This window comes from Chelon labrosus (genome assembly GCF_963514085.1).
Source record: "Chelon labrosus genome assembly, chromosome: 18".
In the NCBI taxonomy this organism is placed as follows: Eukaryota; Metazoa; Chordata; class Actinopteri; order Mugiliformes; family Mugilidae; genus Chelon; species Chelon labrosus.
In genome coordinates this window covers 11,427,863-11,450,584 of record NC_140351.1, presented here as the reverse complement: position 1 = coordinate 11,450,584, position 22,722 = coordinate 11,427,863, and the positions used below count along the sequence as shown (strand labels likewise).

Here is a 22,722-nt window from a genome sequence, read left to right as displayed (position 1 = left end):
TGAGTTTCCAGGAGGGACAGAAACGTGGAGGTGGCAGAACAACCAGATGTTCAAACAAGCGTCTGAAAAGATGAACAGAGGCAGAATCCATGCGCACAACAGCTTTGAAAACATGAAGACAGCTTGGCCGTCGTACTCTACTTCAGGGCTGTCAATAAAGTTGTCATGTTTTGCCGATGCTGAATGGCGAGGTAGGACCCAAATGCAGGATGAAAAGGGAGGTAGGTGCAGGAAACAAAATAACTTCAATAAAAACAAGAACAAAAGGCGCCGCAGGCTAATCCAAAAACTCTGGAAGCTGTGGATCGCAAGGGGTAGAACAGAAACACGAGGGTAATAAAACAGACAAAACAGTTAACAGAGGTAACTTTAGAGGAGATTTCACAAAGGTAGCAGCACAGGGGAAAACCCACAGACAACTTGACAAAGAACAATGGGAAGGGCAGGACTGTATAAGCACACATGGGCGGAGGGGTGACGAGACACACATGGAACTAATGATTAAAGCACAGGAAGTAAAGCAGGACAAGAAACTTCAAGGATGAAACTTACAAAATAAAATCAGGAAATAAACAAAGGAGAAACAGGAGAAAAGAGGGTAACAAAACCGGCAGTTCACCCTTACTACTCGAAGGAAACTAACAGAACTAATAAGCAACAAACGAGCAAAAGCTGTGGCCAGTTGGGAGATGCACCTGCCGCCATCTTGGCCTCTTATATAGACAGGTGACTCTGTGCTGCAGCCAATCACGAGCCAAGGTCAGGAAGTAGCAACACAACAACTCATAAACATAATGACAACAGTCGTAACACCCAGTGAAACCAAACAGGATTACAACAGAAGAACCAAAAACGCAAGATGATTACACAAGTTGGAGAAAAATCCGTTGTGTTTCCTTCAGATTTGACGCTCCACAGCAGCACACTGTCAATAAAGTTCTATAGAGATTGATGTTTCGGGGCATGTAAACACAAATATCTGATCAGATCATTGTGTTTAGTGTGCATGAAAACAGTTGAGTTGGAGAAATATTATCTATAAATGCAGCCAGAGTTCATTGTCTCTGCAAGATCTAGCATCAACCCAATCCTTTTCCTGAGATCACACTTGTTTGAAATAGTATTTATTTTAAAAAATCCATAAAACACATTAACTAGTTAACATATTACACCTACTGTCGGATTCAACTTTAAAAATCTGATTAATAAAAACCATTTAACAACTTGTTGCTCATGTTATGGACTAACTTCCATGACCTGAGCGGAGTTCACGCTTCCATCCTCTTATAAAATGTGTCCGTGTCGTACAAATACGTCCGGGCAACACAGAACTTTGTCCTCTAATCCTTTCAAATATTTAAGTTTTCAGTTGACATACTGCAGAAGCGTTCTCTGAAAAATTGATATTGCTTTTATTCCCTCTGTTGCACACTGTCACCCAACGCTGCCTCCTACAAATGGGCACCATAACTTTCTTTTTTTTTTTTTTTTCGAGGAAGTCTCATCTGCTGCCAGGCTTAAACAGATGAAGGTTCCCCAAGCTTATGCCAAGAATCCATGATACACCCTTGAGAGAGCGCACATAATACGGCGAGTACGAGGAAACAGCACCCGTGACAAACAGTTAACGCCATGCGCCAGAGACAGGAGATTGTGAAGTAGATTTAGGACTTTCCGTTTTTACACAGGTTTAACTCTTTGACATTTTCAAGGTGATATCGCAACGAGATCCTCTATTGACGCGTTTGATTTAAGCCTATTTTCGTCTGAACCTTGATTTCATGCTTGATAACCATTAATGTCGCAGAAATAGGCTTTTAAAAATGAAAAATACACTATGAAATAAGCAAAAATGGGAAGAAGCTTTTCAGCATCCTGTTAGACCTGGACCAGATGCTTCTGTACCTCGTTACCAATGGCAGGAGGGAAAAACAGGTCGTGAGATGGATGGTGAGGATCCCTCATAACTGTGCCAGCATTGTTCATAGAGCTCCAACAGAAAACAGAGAGGGCCACCGATGATCCTGTATTTCATAGGACATACAGCTGCTAAACCAAGACAGTATGTCAGCACGCTGTCAATGGGGCCTCATTGGAAAGCGGTGAGACGTTAGGTGGGGAGACCTACTTTCCTGAGTGTCTGGAGGACATGGAGCCGCTGCTGGGCTTTCTTGATAATGGCCGTGGTGTTGGTGGTTGTGGTCGGGGTTGTCTGCTACGTGAACGCCCAGGAAGTTGATAATGCTTCAGTGGTCAAAGTGGTATGCTGTTGCTTAGTATCCCTCCCTAAAATATATATTTTGTTTGTCTTATCCACATTTAGGACAAGATTGTGTGATCACAACAACTTCTGAACGCTAATCACACGCTCACTTTGACAGAAAACATAGCATATACTAAAGAAAGGCGTGGAAAAAAATGTTTGAGGGTCCCTTTGTTGACTGAGGTGCATGTTATACTCTTAGACAAATACATGTTTAAGATAATGCAATTTATACTAAGGGAGCTACGCCTAGAAAATGACTGAAGACAGATGTGGAAGAACCACAAATGTTGAACTGTAGGGAATAACAGGCAGTTTTTTCAGATGTACTTTAGTGGGCACCCAGAATAAAAACATACAGCTAGGAATGTGCATAGCAGGTCCACTTGGCTCGATATTATGAAAACCTGAAGAGCAGTGACATTGTTTGATCGATTACCACGTCTAAAGTTGGAAAGTTGGTCTGGAGTCTCTCCGTTGGGAACTGACTATGCTTCGGGAAAGATCTGCAGGAGTAACAGCGATGAAGTCTTCTGAGCACTGTGGAGTTAAATCTATTTACAACAAAATGAGCTGTTTAGATCCACTACCACATTATTTTAAAGGATGAACTCTAATCTTCTGTAAGTAAATAATATAACTTTTTAAAAGAGTGGAAAATAATAACAAATCCAGGATATAGCATCTAACTTAGAGTTTTTCAAGAATTTACTGGTGTACTTGAGGATAAGGCTCTTCAGCAGCCATTAAAGTAAAGAACTGAGCATTAAGTGAGCAGAGAAGACGGGTCGTGGCTGAGCAGTCGGCAAACACTGCGGTCATCATTAGCGACGGGCTGCTGCTGCTGCTGCTGCCTGTGAGGAGTGGAGGTGCTTTGCTGCAGCACAGCCGGCTGCAATTGGCCCCCGGAGAGTGTTAATTACCTCCACGACACTTTGTCAATAAATATTTGAGGAGAAAAGAGGTTTCCTGAGAGTAAACAAAGGGAGCCGGCTTTCTGCTTTGTTCCCTCGACTGTGAAATATGGGATTTCAATAAATAAAGCTGCAGGGAATGGACGTTTTTATCTTATAGTGGGTTCCATTTGTTCTAAATAAAAAGTGCAACCATAACATCATGACCAGCTGCTTAACATTGTGTAGGTCCACTTGACCTGTCAAGGCATGGACTTCTCTAGAAGGTGTGCTGTGGTATCAAGCGCCAAGATCCTTTAAGTCCTGTAAATTGAGATGTTGGGCCTTCTCAAGCACATCCCACAGATGCTGGATTGGATTGAAATCTGGAGAATCTGGAGGCAAAGTACACTCCTTGAACTCGTTGTCCTGAACCATTTTTGATTTGTGGAAGGGAACATTAACCTGCTGAAGGAGGCCACTGCCAACAGGGAATATTGTTTCCATGAAAGGGTGTTGTTGGTCTGCAACAATGCGTACGTGAAATGCATCAGAGTAGCATCCACATGACTGGCAGGATCAAAGCTCACCTAGCAGAAGGTAGGGGAGCTGTTTCCAAGGTAAGCAACACACCCAATCATCTACGTGATGATGATGAATCCCTCTGATGAGACGACCTTCTTCCATTGCTCCGTGGTCCAGTTCTGATGCTCACGTGTCCATTGTAGGAGCTTTCTCTGGTCAGCATGGACACCCTGACTGTTCTGCAGCTACATAGCCACATACAAAACAAACTGAACATCCCACAGATGCTAAACTGAGATCTGGGGAATTTGGAGGGCAAGTTAACTTCTTGAACTTGTTGTGTTCCTCAAACAATTCCTGAACCTTTTTCCCGGACAACACTGGGCAGCCTTCTCTCTCAACATGCCTCAACGAGTCTTGTTCATCTTGTCTTTTCCTTCCCTGGACCCCTTTTGATAGGTATTGATCTCTGCAGACAAAGAGGTGCAGTTCTGGAGATGCTCTGACCCAGTTGTCTAGCCACCACAGTTTGGTCCTTGTCAAAGTCAATCAAATACTTCAATTTTTATGGCATCTAACATCAAGTTGAGAACAACATGTTCACTTTCTACCAAATATATCCCACCCACTGACTCGCTTCACCTGTCAGTGGTCATGGTGCTATGGTTGATCGGTGAAATAAAGACTGCTGGAGCCGTCGTTCAGACTTTTGACTTTTGCTTTAATAGTTGACTAAAAACAGCTGCTGGCTGCGTCGTCAGACCTGACACCAACAGGAAACTACAACAGGAACTTCACATCATGTTACAAACACACAGGCACAGAAATGACAAGCCTCCCTCTACGCTTTTCTCTTTCTGTTAAAAATAAAATATAAAAATCTCATACGGGGCAGTTTCTGATTTAAAATGAAACAACCAATGCAGCGAACAGGAAGGGATTTATGAAATGTGATTTTTCTTAGCTGAATAGAAAAAGAAACATGGAGAATCACAGGCAAACGTCATGTTCTTCCATATAACAGAGTCATTTAACAGCTTTCAAATCAATAAACTAATATTATTTAAGATATAAACTATATCAGTGTAAAGAATTAGTTCTCCATTTATTGATGATAGATCGGCAGAAAGAAAAAGCCCCGGACAGGTTTAAAATTTTGGTTTTCAAAGCATAACAAGTCAAATATATCAATTTATTTCAGCTACAACTGAATTCATTAATAATTGTGTGCCGTTAGTTGTTATCTTGAGTGGTTAATCGGGAGAAATGTTGCCATCAGGTGTTGCTTGTTGCTTCAAACATCTTAAAGCTTTCACCAACCAATCCAATCATCATGTTCAAAATATGTTTATTAGATTTTAAACTTTTAATAATTGTTCCACTTCATTTTCATATTATTAAATGGTAACTGGGGGTTTTCACCATTATTGCCATTCTCCATGACTGTTAAAACCACTCATTCATTATTTCAGCTAACCGGTAAGCAACCAATCAGGTTTGTTACAACCTCTTTTCTTTGTTAATCAAATTGTATTTTCTTCATATTTCTTTAATTTGTTAATCCAATTTCATGATGTGCGTTTTGGATACTGGTTGGGGGTTCGCTTTGCAATTAGCCACCAGGATAGTTTTGGTTTTATCGTTTTTAGTTGTGGGATAATGTCTATGATATTCATGCACAACAGAGCGAGTTAACTATCTAATCTAAATCTAAATTCAACTCCGTTCCTCTTTACACTTGTTGTGAAGCACAGTGAACAGTTTTGACTATGTTTTGATAGAAAGTAGTGCTAGCTGAATCCGACACTCATTTAATAATGTTAATGAGGATTCTTTTGGGGGGTTTTTTAACATAAAAACATTAGACATTATGCAGCAGATGGCTTTTAAGAGTCTACTCACTCCTTTCTGTGTTTATGCAGATCCCAATGCAGAGGAAAGTGATTAGATTTGATTTGCAGATATAAATTTGCATTAATGTATAACTCGGTGCTCTCTGCTTATGGCTGTAATGTTTATATAGTGCTTATAAGGATTTGTAGTAAGTAATGTGTCAATTAACTGTTAACAAATCATTAATTAATGCCAAATGATCAAGATTATTTGAAAACTGTACGTCTACCTGCCGCCCTTAAAGCTGTGCTAGTATCCAGTTATTAGATGTAAAACTATAGTTTCCAATTTATAATCTCAGAATAGTTGAATTTCACTTGTGAACTGGGATTCCCTTTATGTTTGATTTATCTCAGGGGGAAGTCATGCAAAAAATAAAATAATTCAGCCTCGAGTGCTGCCGAGAAAGTTTCTTTAGAGCCGCAGAGAGTTGAGTACTCGGAGCTAAAAATATTTCAACTTTCAGCAAAGCTACACCGAATTTCAAAGGGGCTTTCAAGTACAGCCTCACAGCAGCCGGTTTAGATGAATTTAACTCTGTGTCTCAATGGACCTGCTGTCGCCCACCTTCCAAAAGATTTTTTTTTTAATCAATTAAATCCTGTAATTCTCTTCAGTTTAAAAGGGTCAGAAATCTGTTTTTTTTTTTTTTTTTGGTAAAACAACACATTTTTCCGTAAACATTGCAACACAAATCCATTAAATGAGTCTAAAATTATGTTTAACATGTGTATATATGTATTTAGTGATAATGTTTTGGCACACTATATCATTATTTATATGCTTAATGCTCGAAATAACATCTTTCCTCTCAAGTCTTTCCTCTAATACCGACAAACTTGAACATGTCTTAAGGAAAATTTGCAGAAAAACATTACAATCATCCTGTACACGACGAGGCAGCTTTAAAAAAAGAGTTCACCCTGTTTGTGCTTGCCGTACACGCCATCTCTTTACAGCAAACAGACGAATCGCTACCCTCGACATATAACAAAAACAGAATCCATCTCTGCAGAGAGATATTCAAAAACAAATAAATCGATACAGGCTTCATTAACAGGAACCCTGCAGCAAACGCCCACTCCTGACCCGTTACCGACCCATCACTCACACACATAAACACACACCGCCGCACAGTGGAGCCCATACATCCACCGGTTTCTGAATTAAGGTATTAAGATGAGCAGGTCGATAATGTGTGTGTGTGTGTGGGCTGCTGGCAAAGGCCTGGAGAAATCTGGAGGGTCTGGCTTTAGAGGACGACAGCGGAATAAAGAAGAACAAGAAACAGGTCAGAGAGGAAAGGAACAAATCAGATTAAAAGTGGGAAAACGCAAACTGGATTCACTGCAGAAGAAAAAGAAATAAATAAAAACAAGAACACTGCCCTGAGAAAAACTGATGAATTCCGCATTAGTTTTATTTGAAGGAATACATTTTTTTTTTTTTTTTGGCAATTAGCTTAGCTTAGCACGCAGACTGGAAGCAGAGGGGAAACAGCTAGCCTGGCAAAAAATCTAAACTAGAAGAAATCTTTAACTAAATTTGAATAGTAAAGCATCGAGAACACCTGCATGTTTCTGTTTGAGTAAAAGTCAAACAAACTAATTAAAAAACGTTAATTGTTTGGCTTGAAAACTCCCAGTTTGTGCATTTTTTTTTTAATCTTTCACCCTGCTTTCAGTTTATGCTAAGCTAAGCTAAGACAGCTAACAGACAGATATGAAGATCTTCTCATATAAGTCACAGCAAGTACACTTTACTTTTTAAATGTATTACCAGTTATAGTCTTAATCAGAAAGCCTCATGACATTTTTATTACCAGAAAAAAACAAAAACAAGAGAGCAACCAAATGGCCCAAATACAAAGATATTCATGTCACAATGATATAAAAAAAGAAAAAAAAACAAGGAACCGTTAAACATTTTTTCTTGACAAATGACTTAAACAATCAAATAATAACTCCATCAATCAGTCGACCGTACGTTTCGGCACTAAGTCAAACATTTAAAGCCCTAATAAAGCCACTCTGTACTACCTGTGTTCAGCTGTATAATATGCTGGCATGTATGAACATTACAATCCTTTTTTATTACTTTTTATTTATTTTTTTTGACAACAACCCTTTTACTAACTACGTGGAACCATCACAGCTACAGTTTGTTATGAACAGGTTGTGAACCCCCCTCCCTCCCAAAAAAAAAACAGAAAGAAAAGAAAAAGCTGAGTTTCCTGGATCGTTCAGTTTTTTCCTGCAGCATCAGAAAAGTCTGAACTCTCTGAGACGCCACGCTGGGAGCCGGCACTCAGCTAAACAACACTATGATGTACTTCTATAAACCACAGACTAAACAGGCAATCCGACCACTGAGTGTGAGAGAGCGTCGGGCAGGCTTTAAATCAGCTCGTATCTGGAGTTACTCCCAAACCATTCTTCCTGGGGTAAATGGAAGGACTAAGGAGTGAAGGAAGTTTCAAGGCTGTGCTTGATGAGAGGAAAGTTTCAAAGTATGTTTCCTTTTTAATTTCAGTCCCCCAAATTAAAAAAAGGGACACATTAGCAGACCAGTTTGCGGATCTCCTTCCTGCCCTCGTCTCCGCCATCGATGTCCGTCTACGTTGCTCTGTAGTTTCCTTGAATGCCCATGATGTGAGTTTAGTCCCCTCTCCTCAGCAGAGTCCCGTCCTGAGGAGAGGCAGGGCTGGTGGTGGTGGTGGAGGGGGGAGGTCCGCAGCAGTCCGGGCAGCCTCCCTCAGCCGCAAGAGATGACAGTGAAGCGTTTGGAGATGCAGGACATGTTGTGCAGGACGATGCCGAGGAGGAAGAGCAGCACGCACGCCACCAGGATCACGGTGCAAACGCCGGACCAAGTGGAGCCCTTTCCACCTCCCACTGGACCGGTAACTCTCCTCTCGCCTTCACTTCCTTCCATCCCCACGCCCTCCAGCCCCATAGCCAGGCCCAGAGGCTGCTGCTCAGGCATGGTCACCACCGTCACCCCCTTCTGCTGGCTGCCAGGCAGGAAGCGACACCCCAGCTCCCCCGGCAACCCGAGCGCCCGCTCCTTGGCGATGGGCAGAGGCAGCATGTAGCAACCGTTGCTGGGGAGGCGGATGAAGACAGGCGTGTGCTCGGAGGCGTGAGGGATGGCGATGACGGTGATGATGTCCGGGTCGTCCGGCAGCTGGGATACCGACAGGCCCGGGGGGAGTTTGGTGACGCCGCGGCACCAGGGGCAGCGGATCTCCTTCTGGCTGCTGCGCATTTGCGTCAAACACACCGAGCAGCATGTGTGACGACAATCCAGGAGTTTGGGCCGCCGCCGGGGGCTGTAGTAGTTAAAGCAAATCTGGCACTCCAGAATTGAATCCTGGGAAAGTGTCTCCATTTTGGAAAAGATATATTCACCGGCAGGTAACAGCAATTCAATCAAACGGATCTAAAAGAAAGATCCTGCAGCTCCGAGTGAAGTGAGATAAACCACAGCTGGCTCCAAGGCTTTATGATGCACCACCGTCCACGACTTCACAGTGACGTCACAGCCCGACCGCATGGCCCTTCATCTGCAAAACAAAGAAAAGGCACAGCACTGTTGAGAAGATGAGGGCAACAGCGTCAACAAGGTGTTTGTGTGGAGTTTAAAACCTGGTATCACCTCTGCAACGACTTCCCTTATCTTACTCTTATCACTCATGCTGTTGACAAGGGTATCAGACAAAGGATTACATCACATCCTGTTTGATTTCAGACGCACCAATCATCAAAACAACATTGACTTTAACTAGAGTCAATCACTTACCCCTGAGGGTTAAGGTCCAGAGCTAAGCTGTAAAAGTGACATGCGACTATGAACTAAACTTAGATAGCTAACAACCCGTACGCAACAGTTTTGCTGCCTACAGAAACCAAAACTGTTTTTTGCACCAGGCTGTAAATATTTGTATCTCTGGAAGTCTGTGGGGACTGACTCGTTTTCTGGGCCCCTATTGGACATTTGAGGAACTGCAGTTCCCCACCACTACACAAGACCCTTCACTGATCTGTGTTAAGTATGGCTAATTCTTTCAACCGTCTCCTTCAGGCCACCGCCTCCATAATTTCCTCCTCCTCTTTCTCCTGCTCCTCTTGCATAATCACAGCTACCGTGTTAATCCATGCGGGAGATGTGATAGTTTGCTTTTACAGATGATTAAACGCCGTCAAAATAGCACAGAGGAAACAATGAATACCAAACAGGGACCCGCCGACTTTATATTTTACTTTTCGCCCTAAATTGTGAAGTGTGAAAACTGCTGAGGAGGGGGAGTAGGATTCTCTTTCTCCACGCTGCCATCCCCACAGAGCCGGCGTCCCTGCAGGCATGACTGGGAGGGGGGGAGACGGCGAGAGCGAAAGAGTGAGACAGATGAAGGGAGAGAGAGGGATGGAGAGAAAAGCGGTGATAGAAATGGAAAAAGGCGACCACTGAATATCTCGGCCCCGTATCAAAAACAAGATCTCTGGCAATTAAACTGCTCGTCGTGCCTGGTGGGGAAAGCGATGTGGCAATGACAGATAAGAGTGAGTTCTCACTGAGCACGCTCGGGGCAGCTCTTTCAGTCTGGGGTCCTTTTAGTTTGGTTCATTTGAGAGAGGAGGAATAATCACATTCAACCTTGAGCTGCAGTAACAAGACGAGGTTTAGGAGTCACTGCACTGCACCAACATGACCTGCTTATCAAGTACAAGTCATTTAATTGATTGATTCGTCAATGTGTGAGTAAAAAAAGGCTAAACAGGGGTGGTCTCAACCCGACTGCAATTACTCCCCAGAGTGGTTAGTCTGCAGCGTGAACACGCATCGATATGACGACCTCATAATTATATAAACAAGCAGTTTACCTGATGCGTCCATAAAGTTTGTTTTCTACATGTAGATGCATGTTTGATCAAACTCAACATGCAGTTCACATACAGAACTCTGGTAGATGAACAGAACACAGAACCGCAATAAATGCCCGTGTCCCCACTTACGGCTGATGCTCTGTTTTCGATTTGATAATTTCCTGAAATCCAATTTTTTCCACAAAAGTGTGACCAATCACAAAAAAGTTTGCAAGAACACAGTGTGCCAGAACTTTGTCTCGATTATCCTGTGAACACGAACTGAACTAACGTTATATGCAACACAGCAGCAATACTGCATTTATTACGCCCTGAACAGGAACGAAGTACAGGTGTGAAAGCACCGTAACTTTGGCTAAACTCAATAACACTGCAGACCTGTGTTAGGAATATTTAAGCTCCACGGGAGAGGCCATGTTGCACCATCCTTCAGGAAGTAAAGATAACATCAGGTGTTTTCACACACGACATCACATGAAGCAGTTGGGTGAATCCTTGTTAGTCCGTCATGTCAACGTTTCTGTGTTTGTCAGCATCATCCGCTCCGTCGCTCAGCCTCATGTACACCTCCATCCCCCGCCTTCGGCACCACGGCCCCTCTGGGCCAAAACGCTCCCTTCCCCAGTCGAGTCCAGAGGCCAGACCATCCTCTGTACTCCCACCTCTTCCTCTCTCTGCACTCTCCAGCTGACCTAGTTTCGTCACAAGCTGAAGTCGGGAGAAGGTGCTGAAAAATCCCACTGGTTCTGCGAAGAAGTGAGGAAGGCGAGCAGAAGGAAGGCAGAGACCTGCCCTTGAGGGGCTGAGACAGCCCAGGGTATTACTGAATCCTTTTCCCAAAGATAAGGATTAGCTTTGATCTGACATAAATGCTTTGTGGCTCAATATTCCCATACACACAGTCGCTCACTCTTCTTCCCTCTTCCCTTCTGACTCAAGAGCCTTTCCTCCTCTACTTTACATCAATTTTTTGCACTTTTTCCGGGTGATTTATTTCCTTTTCTCCGCTCAGTTTTTTTACTGTACACACATTTTCTACATGCCAAGGACAAAAATAAAGCTGTACTATCATTCCCAAAACAACAATATTGGCAACTATAGATATTAAATCAGAAGAGGAAGCATATTATTATACAAAGAAAGAAATATTTCTTACACCTTAATCAAACTTGATCATATATGAGGATTTTAGTTCCAGGTCATGGTCACTGCAGTCTGATTTAATTATTAAATAATCATTTAATTATTTTCCTAATTAACAAATTAGTTGATTGGTGCAAAACTCTGCGTTATTAGTGAGAATTATTTTCATTTTGTCAAAAAAAACTGTTGCTAACAATAGCCTTTATTATGGATATCAGAATTTGAGAATAAGAACGTCATCACATTATACTGACTGAATATTAATCATAATTTCAGTAATAATAAAAGATAATAAACTGGTCACAAATGTGACTAAAGTCAAGCCAACACATACAAACAGCTTGTTTTAGCCAAGATGAAAAAACAAAATGGCAAAAAAAGATTTTGAAAAGCTGAACTCGGTGATATTCACACTTTTCTTTGTTGAGGAACGCTCCGAGGTCAACATCTACGAGCTGCAGGAGCAACCATGGCTGCAACAATATGATTTATTGGTTCAACTGAGCCGTAACCAGGACAACCTGGCTGACCCACTTTCTCTCACACCTACATACTGTAGATACACAACAACAAAATACCCCCAAACGGCTTCAGGGGCAGCGATAAACAACACCGTCCTGAATGAGTCGACTCCAGGTGGGACCGACAGAAACCCGGAGACCCGCTTAAACTTTTTTAGCCTCTGTGTGGTCTGTTTGTGTAAAAGTGTGGGTTTTTGTTTTTTTAAGGAGGCAGGGAAGGGTGTATGATTTAGTAATGATGCAGAGTGACCGAGTGGCGGCCTCAACCACTCCAACGCGCCCGCGGTCCGCTGGGAATAACCAACCAAAACACACAGCCCCTCAGGGCCTCCGCACACAATCGGCCGAGGAGAGAGTGCAGTCATCCTCGTAGACAGTTAAGTTAAAAATAACCACTGCAGACACACAAACTCACGCACACACACGCACAACTCAACATGGCCGACATAATACAGTAGCTGGAAGTAGCACAGAGGAGAGGCTTATTAAACTGGTTTGAACCAGTGAAATGTCAGCGAGATGATGATGTACACGCTAACTGATGCAGTACACATCACATGTTTCTGTGGAGAAGCTGCAAAGAACAGCCACTTGAACATTAAGCTAAATATTATGCAATAAAAAAGGTCAGAGCCTTGATATTGAGTAAATACACCGAGGGAACGGCTGCTAACCCCATAAACCTTTACCAGAACAACCATTCTTGTAAGTTCTTGTACCAAAATAAAACACTGATACAAATCAGCTGCTTGTACTGTTTATACTCAAATCATTCCTGAAAAGAGGACAACGTTGGTTAAAGATGTAATGGAGACGTGTTTACAGTACAGCTAAAATAAAGCCAATGTCAGCATAAACTTGGAGATGTGAGCTGCAAAAACAACCGGCAGCAACGGACCGAAGACTGAAGATAACAGTAGCTTCATTTGGGGAAAAAATGCAATCTTCTATTTACGTAATACTTTGAAGCTATTAGAAAACATGCAGCAGGTGTTTCTGCAAACACTTCCACCTGCATTAAAAAGGGTAAAGCCTGGTTTATAGTCTCACAGTGGAGCAGTCATTGATACTCCTGTGTTGGTGTGTCACCATATGTCGATAATTACACCTTTAAAAAGCTGCTCGGCCGCTAGTCAGCCGCGTTGAGTTTCTCTGTGTACTGTACTTCAAACAATGGCGTCTGGAACTGAGCTCTGAGCAACTGAGTGTTGAAGTTAATAAAAGTCAAACAAAAGTTATTTTCGTCAGGGTAGATGGTGTGTTGGAGGCTGAAAGAGGGAGAATTTTCTGCTCTGGACGAGGAAATGCGTTTTGGAAAAATCACCGCTGTTGGCACTCTGCATTACCGGAACATGTAGTCACATTTCTAGAGAGGTGAACGTCAGACGACGAAGCAGATCCAACAAAGAACCGTAAATCTGGCTTAACTCTCCCTCTAATGGACGTACAGTGCATGAAGGACACACGAGCAAACCCAGTTTTTTCAGATTTACACGCTCCAGAGGCTGTTTCATAAAGAGCTGAGATTTTAGGGGAGAAAATAGGCAGGACTGAGTTTGGGAGCAAAAGACCCTGTTGATAAATACAGCTTAGAGCTTTAATGATGCATCAAGAGTTGCATTAAGAAACACACATTTGGTTTGTTAGCGAAGCTCATATCTCTTCCCAATGCAACCGTCTTTTATTCTGCGATCATGAGAATCTGCCCGAAGGAAAGAAACCCTCCTAAAACATTCAGCACTTCATATTTCTAATATAGTGCTGTATATTAAAATGCAGCATGTGTTGGCTTAACGCTAACCGCTTGTCACTCTGTATGAAATTAATCCTAATTTGTTTCAGATACGGGATTTTTTTTTTTTTTTTTTTTTTTTTTTTGCAGCAACGTAAATGTTCCAGCACAAACAAACACGGCAAATGAAATGTGTTCTCCTCCATCGTTTGTCACGACTGTGGGCAATGTGCTGAGCCAGCATTTGCATAAAGCTGGTGCGTCGATTTCTTCACCCACACATCAGAGCTTTTGGACGGGAGTCAACACAGCTCCTCCAGAGTGCATTTAGCAGCTAGAGTAGCTATGAAGGGGCCACTGAGGTCGAAGAGTAAAAACATTCGTCAAGTGGCCCACTGCTTTTTATAGTGCGTGTTAATCCAGGTCTCATCCATTAGTTTAAACCACAGCAAATTTTTCATATGTACTTCATGTTAACTGAGAAGAACGAAGAATGGGCAGTCCTCAAGAACAACCTGAAGCTGACCACACTTGACTAACAAACAAACTTAATTTAAAGCCAAAGTTCTTCTTTTATGGTCAAATCAAAACAACATCAGGTATTTCTGGTCTCTTTAATCCCTCCAAAGTACAAATCAGAACGTCTTCTAGGTCATGCCTGGTGAAAATTCACATTGTAGAGAATGTAATTAGCTGATAAAAGCCTGTTAATTTCACCCACCCGCAACCTGTTAATCAGAATTTTTATGACCTAGCCCATCAAACAATATAACTACAATTCACTAATGCCCTGCTGTTGTGGAGTCAAGCATGTCCATCTCTGTGAGAATCAGTTTTGTCTTCTTGAGAGGACTAAATAAAAATAAGATTTTGGCTTTACCGAAAGACTTAATGTGCACAAAGACAGAGGCGGTAGTCTTTAAATACAAAATGCCGTGCAAAGAGTTGCAAAGCGACCAAATGGGAGACAGATGAAGACCAAATTCAGACGTAAAAAGGTCAAAAACAGACACGAAAAGACCAAAAGCAGATGCAGAGCCACCAGACAGAGACAGAAATAGATAAAAAATAGTACAAAAAATAATTACAGGGCTGCAAAACAACAACAGCCACAAAGATAACATTGTTAAAATTAGATTAAAAAAAAAAAAAAAGAAAGAAGATGGAAAGTACCAAATGACTAGAAACAGGCACAAAAATACCACAAAGACAGACAGCAAATGAAAAAATACTAAAATGAGACACATAATGAAGAATCACAGTGACACAAAATAATCAAAGAGGCATAAGGACCAAAAAGAGATGTGGAACCACCAGAAAGAGACACAAATAGATCAAAATCACACACAAAACAATAGTCTATGAAATGAAACAACGTAACTGAGATGCAAAAATGATCAATATGAGACAGACAGAGACCAAAAACAGACACAAAACAACCACAAAGTTAAAATAATCAAAATGAGATTAAAAAAAAGGAAGATGGGAAATTCCAAAGAGACACAAAAAGCAAATAAATAAATAAATAAAATGAGTTGCAGAATAATCAATACGAGACAGATGAAGAGCAAAAACAGACACGAAAATACCACAAAGGCAGACAGCACAGCCCCATCAGTAACCAAACCAGAATTAGAAATAGAATAACCACAAAGAGATATAAAAAAGAAACACTGAATATGGAAGTGAAACACAGAGACACACAAAGACTGAAATGCAGGAACAATTATATGAGAAGATAAAGACAGAAAGACACGCACACAACAACAACAACCAAAAAAGGTCATAAAATGCTCATAAGGACAAACATTTGTTGAAAAAACGCACAAAATAAAAATAATAATAGAGCCAAAATTTGGTGCAGAATCATTGCAAAGAAACTAAAAGACCTAAATGAGACAAATAAAACCTAAAATCAGACAGAAAACAACTAGAACTCACTAGAACTGAGACAATTAGCCAATTTATTGCAGAGTCAGTCAACATAAAATCAACCTGCAACTATTTTAATAACTGGATTTTTCGCTAAAATGTCAAATACTTGCTGCTCCTTATTCTCAAATGAGACCATTTGCTGGTTTCCTTTGTCGCTCAGTGAAGTGAATGTCTGTGCCTGTCAGAGTGTCAGCCAGATGAAACAGATCAGACGAACACGTCACCTCGGGTGCATGCGAACAGACATCTTTCACCACTTCCTTGTGTGTGCGTGTCAGCACAGCAGATGGAGCCCCTGATAGAGGCCTGTGCAGCCGACCACTGAAGGACACATTATGGCAATTTCCAGCTTGAGGAGCCAGCGAGCATCAGAGCTGGCAGGACCGCTGCTGGATGGACTTTACCCCCATCATCATCAACACCACCACAGATCTGCCCGAGCGTGACACTAACTCCTGCACCGCTGAGAGGCTGCCCATTCCTAGAGGACTGGCATCTCCCAGTGCATCTCCCCAGGTACTGGGTCTCATTCTACGAAACCAATATCTGACAACAGAAGGCTCTTTTTGGACTTAATAACAACACAAACATCATGTTCTCAAATAGATTTTTGGTCCATTTCCTGTGTTAGCCAAGAAGGTGACCAGAGGCACAGACTGAATTTTCGACAGGACTTTCCACTTTCATTGGGAGAATATTTCTAATAACTTCAGTGGCATGCGCTGACTGTAATATGAAATGCATCTGTATTATCCTGCACCATCCATTCTCACATTAATCTAACGCGTATGTCTATGTGGTAGGAAACAGCAAGACACAGGAGGACGTGAAGTTTCCACATAAAGAGCCCAGCTGACCAGCAGGTTTGAACCCAGAAACTTCATGCTGTGATTTAAACCACTGCTAATAATTGCTTCCACCCACTTTCTACACCTTGGTCTGTTCCCAGCTGGCTGTGCCAGTTAAAGCTCCTCACCCTTTCTCTAACAGTGTGGGTTGAGTTTTTACATCTTGAAAAGGTATCTGATGACAAAATACTACTAAAATACGGCTATTGTGCACATTATAGAATCCATAAAAATATTGATATTTATTTCCTTCATATGACAGCTGAGCACAAATGTAACTCCTCGGGGTAATGAGTCACCAAAGCATGTTAGATATTAGTGCAAAGGTCTTGTTCAGTGCAAGATGACGATATTGTGTTTATTGTCTGTAGTACCATGGGTGAAAGGGGTTACTAGCCACCAGCAAGAGTCTTAGCCCCTGTATAGATACAGCGAAAGTATAAATCTAACCTAATTTACTGACTGTATATATATATATATATATATATATATATATATATATATATTGGGCTCGGCTGAAACTCAGATGACAGATGACTCCTGAACGTGAACGTATCCTGTGCTGATGATGAATTGTTAGACCTCGCAGTAACCTTGAATGCAGTAAGCTTCAAACCAGAGAGGATGATGATGTAGCCCAACTCCACAGCTTGGTGTAACACTTGTTCTTTCTAGTAAATAAAGAAACAATAAATAATAATGGAAAAATGCTAAGTCAATAAAATCATTAAAATCTTTCTGAGTCTGTCACCATGTACTGAAATGTACCCAACTAAGTGAAAAAATCAAAATACATAAGAGAGCAGTGATTTGTTTTTGATGGAGAAACTAAACTGTAAGGAATATACCTAATAATAAAAGAATAAATAATATAAACTAACATTTAAAGCAAAATGAGTGCCCATTTATTCACTAAACTGGATTCTTTTACAACACTAAACAACAACATACTTGTACATAAGGATGCTGCCGAAGCCCCTTACACCACCCCATCCTTAAGGTCACGCAGAGACCAAAACCTCTCATCGGCAAAACAAATTGCCGGCCCTCTCCGCCCCTCTCTGATGAAAGGCATCGCTGAGAAACCGAGCAATTTTCAAAGCAGATGAAAGAGGTGAACGCCGTGACTTCAGCAGCCGGAGGCTCGATCTGCATCTACAGATTCAAATAAAGATCCAGGAGGAGGGAGATAAAGCCAAGCTCGGCCCAAACTTCAAACGCAGATGACACTTTTAATTAATCTGCAACGAGGCTGGCTTACCGAAGCAAAATGTAAATGAGGATTATTTAAAAACCGTGGGAAGAGCGAAAATAATATTTAAAAAAAACAAAGATGGCTCTGTTAAAAGGTTTTCATGAGTGAAAGTGACCTTAAATCGACTCATAACTTCAACTGTAGACTGTAATGTGCTTTACTCTGGAGCCAGGAATCATTTTGTAAGATTTGAAATGGAGTGCTATTAAATAACTGAGTTCACTACAGAGAGGGTGATAAAATTTAAGAAGGCTGTGAAGAGATGTTGGAGAAGAGATTGTGCTGCTCGCCTGGGTTTGTTGTTTTTTTAAGTCTGACAGGAAGTGGTAAATAAGAGTCTTTCCCGGTGTGTTGGCACCTGAGAAGACATATTTTACCGCTGCAGCGAACACACCCCGACCCATGTTCCTCCAGCTGAGTATGAGATCATTCGCACATCAGCTAGCAGCACAGCAGGACAATGTGTGTGGGCGTTTCTGGATGTTTGTGTGCGTGCATCAGCAGCATTTTCTGCACACAAGCTTATAAAGACTCGGCAGGTAAACGTTCAGGGGGGAAAAAAGAAATAAAATAATATTCATCACACGTATCGCCTTCTGTTCAAGCTTCACCTCGACTCGCACTTCCATCGCACTTGCGCGGCAGCGCTGCCAGCTAACGCTTTCAAGAGTCTGTCAGTTGATGTGAACCGCAGACGGGAAATCTGGCACGTTGCTAGGAGACACAAGTTGTCATATCGCTGCTGTTTTGTCAAAGCCTCGCTGCGAGCTTGTCGGAGGGGCAAAGACCACAGGGGCTAGAAGTGACGTTGAAGCATTTTTAGAGGTGCCTTCAAACCCTTTCATGTCACCTTGTCGCTATTAATGCCTCAGTGTCTTCGCCTGTTGCTTTGACACGTTAATTATGAGCAAACAAACAATGTCTAATCCTCAAAATAATCTCTCTAGCACACATACATCTGTGCTGTCAGACGGAGGAGAAGTCAAGGAATATGTTTTTATAAACCACTTACTATGGTGTCTTTAAAATATTTATGTCAACGTAATTTCAATGAATATCTGTTAGGGTTAGGGTTAACCCACCTAAGCCATTAGACTGTTCAATTTTAAAACCGGAAAGGGTGAAATTTCTAATCTAATGTGTTCCTCTTCTACTAAAACAGAATCAGAAATTACTCCCTGCACACTGCAAACGTTTGCAATGATCAGAGCTCAGTAACATTGTTGTGTTTTATCTTGTCACAAACTCACCCAGACTGGAGCGAACTTGGTCCGTCTTGATCCGAGCAGTCGTAGCGTCCGAATGATACAATCAGACCAACTATGAAGGTACAACAGGATCTCTGTTTGAAGAGAAAACAGACGAGTTATCAGCATCGTCCGTGAACAACAACGGCCGTCATACACGCTCTATCTACGATACATGGGGCCCTGAGGCTGTTTGGCAGCTTTAAAACCTGTTTGTTTGGCGTAGAGTGACCAAAGCATCTCAAGATCAGACACACTTATACTTAGCCTCTTTGTATGGTTCACAGCAAACGTCAGCCACTTTGAGACCTGCCTTTCTGTAAATTAGACAAATTTGCATTTTTTTTGGTGTGGATGGGAGTTAACTTGATAAAATTCTGACTTCTAAACACGTGTCCGGTTGTTTGTCCAGATGTTCTTACACTAGAGAAACTTCTTTGGAGTCGTTTTGGATCACGCCAAAGAACAAACAAATAACTATAAACTTGACGTTCTTTATCCCGAAACTATTTTCATATTTGTGTAAAGACTTCATGCAAAGATACCATCCATTTCATGGTTTTAGCTTCTGAAATGTGAGAATTTCCTGTTTCTAGTTTTAGCTACTACAATTTTGAGGTTAAGACTCTTAGTTGGACAAAAGAAGCACTGTGAAGGCGTCACTTTGGGCACATTTTACACTGTAAACCCTTCACTAAGAGGCACATGATGGCGCCTATATTATTCAGTTTTTATGCATTAATTTCCTCATATGGTATAAGTCGTGCTTAAATGGTGGATTGGTTTCCTTTTGCGCTGACGTTCTTCCCATTAGCTGTTCTCATGTCGAAACCCCACTAAAGCTAATCCATTGCAGCTACTTTCCATTTAATGCAATCAAGACTTTAAACGCCAATTAAACAGGGGAATATCACTCCAAATAACATGAAAAGGGCTCGAGGAGGTTCAAGTACCGCAACAGGGCTGTAGGCTGATGAAGTGTGTGCTGTTGCCTGGCAATGCGAAGCAGGACAGAGTCCAACGGCCAAACAGCATTTAAAATGAGATCTCAGAAATGTGCCAGAGCTTCTTTTGTCTTCAATGCAAGCAGTATTCTCCATCAATGACAGTAATCCATACTGTGTTCACAGTCCTCCTCCAGGATTCAAAAGGACGCAGAGATCTGACTTGCAGTTGTTTTCATGTTCCAACGTATATGGGGAGATTAAGATTTCACATGTGCAAACAGGTCAGAATACTTTCTAAAAACATGTGCTGCTTTGTGAGGAAATAAACAATGTCTTATGTCAGCTTGCTTGAGGCGTTTCTGCTTGGAACCATCAACAACAACAGGTTGTTTTCCCTCCACCACCTTGCAGAAACATTTACTTCCAGCTCTCTTCTCTACTCTTTGTAAAATTTAAAATGTGTCACTTTGGATGGAGTGAAAATCTGAAAGGAATTATCTAATCTGGTCTTTAAACGTTATGCACTGAGCCTTTAAAATCTCTCAGTACCACCATTTGATAATATTGGAATTTTATCAAATGTTTGCATAGATGTGAAGACACTGGCTTCTGTAAAAAATGCCACCATTTCCCCTCTACATGTGGCTGTTTTGTGAGTTTTTGCAGTGATCATGCATCGCTTTGTCAGTTGTCCCTGTAGTTGGTTTGTTCTATTTGTAGTTTTGCAGTTGTTTTAAATCTCGGTGTGGTTGCTACACGTCTCTTCCCGGGTTTTTCGTTCCTTGTTGTGGTTGTTTTGTGACTTTCTGCAGTCATGGTGTATCCCTTCATAGCTATTATGCATCTGTTTGTGGTGTCTTTGTGGTTGTTCTGCCTGACTTTGTGATTGTTTGCGTCTCTTTGTCAATGTTTAGCATCTCTTTGGAGTTGTTCTGTAACTTTGCAGTTGTTTAGCGTCTCTTTGTGTTTGTCTTGCAACTCCTTGTCACTGTTTTGCATCTCCATGTAGCTGTTTTGCATCTCATTATGGTTGCTGTCAGTGCATTTGTGGCAGGTTTGCATTTGTTTGTAGTCGTTTTGCATCTCTAGCAATTATTTGTGATTTGTTTGTGATTGCTTGCATCTCTTTGTAGTCGTTTTGCCTATCTTCTGTCATTTTATTCAGCTTAACGGAGCAGCTCTAGTCATGACATGCTCTAGCACATGTCATGACTGTAATTAAATTTTTAACCATATAAACATCCGCCTGTATAAAACTTAAGAAGAAGTGGTGCAAATATATAACATTTGCAAGTGCAGCATATACACAAGTTCTCTCCAACCTCTGGCAACAGACTCTGATGTGTAACACTGACCATCCACTTGACGTGGAAATTGTTCCAGCTCCTACTATAACTTGCACAGCCGTGTTTTCATGATATAATGAGTTAAGCACATGTTGGTATGCTTTATTTGGACAGATTCAGGAAGTACACTTCATTGTTCCATTGTTTGTGCTAAGCTACGCTAATCACCTCTTGGCTCCAGCTCTATACTAATGGTACGTATGAACGGACCATTTCTTCCGCCACTAATTATCAATGACAAATCAATGACTTTGTTCTACTGTTCTACCATAATTATCAGTCCATTCCTGGCAGTAAGTGGGCAGCAGACATTTCTGCTCCTTTACTGCGTACTTGAAGATATTTTTCAGAAAGTTTCTCTGTCCTTTCAGTGAGCTTTCTTTTTTTTCCCCCCAAGATAATTCCATCTTTCAAGCAAGTTGACATAGTTCTTTCCTATAATCCAAAATCCACTGAGAATAAACCAATTAAGAACATTTAATCCTTCTATTTAAAGTCCAAATTGAAATCTTTAAAAACAAGGAAATTGAGGAACCAGCAGGACAGATAGAGAAAATCATTAAGTAGCAGCTCTAGTGTTCCTGGAAGGACAAAAAGAAGTTAGCTGTCTTGTAAAATACACATTAAAAATTAAAAGGAACGGGAAATGTCTTAAACACACTACACAGAAGCAATTACGGGCTATTTTCCTGAAGGACGAACTGAGCGATTTAGAGATAAAAGCCTGTAAACCAAGGTAAAGCAAGCATTATCCTCTGAGTTGTCTGTATACCGAGCCACCTGCTCATACAGTTTGAGGAATGGTCGCGATGTCGGCTATTTTCACACCCTCCCCGCTCGTCTCTTTTAGCAAGACAGACAGCGCCGCGGCTGAGGACAAGTTTGACGCTCGGCCAAGGAGAGGAATATTTCACCGAGACTGATGTCAGAGTGGACACCTCCGGCCGGTGAAAACACAGATGGGTCGATACACTGATTGGCATGCAGCCCGCGAGTCAGGGGTCAGGTCTTCCTCTGACAAATCTGTCAGGACGTACCACGTGCCGATACTGTAGATGCTGCCGGCCTCGCGGTAATTTACATTTCTGCAGTTGGAACCTCACAGAGTCGGTCGCAACGAAGACAGTAATATTTGTTGTGATGCCTCACAGCGGACAGAGCTACTTTGTCAAGTTAAATTCATTATTAAATTCACTTTTAGTTAAGATTTCTCTAAATTTATCATAGCCCAGATTCCCCTCCGCTCTCCAGCAGCACTATTTCAGAAACTATTAAAACTGATTACAGG

General features: G+C 41.5%; 1 protein-coding gene across 2 annotated transcripts in view; it reads right to left on the bottom strand.

The window, feature by feature from the left end:
• Window positions 1-4,224: 4,224 nt before the first annotated feature.
• The window catches only part of rnf152 (ring finger protein 152), a 43,834-nt gene continuing 25,336 nt past the window's right edge, over window positions 4,225-22,722 (bottom strand). Inside the window, exons 2-3 of one of the 2 annotated variants that reach the window (XM_084566122.1) lie at window positions 19,145-19,236; window positions 4,225-9,139 (exon numbers count right to left, since the gene is read on the bottom strand). In XM_084566122.1, coding sequence (XP_084422248.1) covers window positions 8,329-8,964 — 636 coding nt within the window. In that variant the 5' untranslated portion in view covers window positions 8,965-9,139; window positions 19,145-19,236 and the 3' untranslated portion in view covers window positions 4,225-8,328. Of the gene's footprint in view, window positions 9,140-19,144; window positions 19,696-22,722 lie in introns of those variants that run through there. The other variant, XM_084566123.1, reaches the window with a different exon arrangement.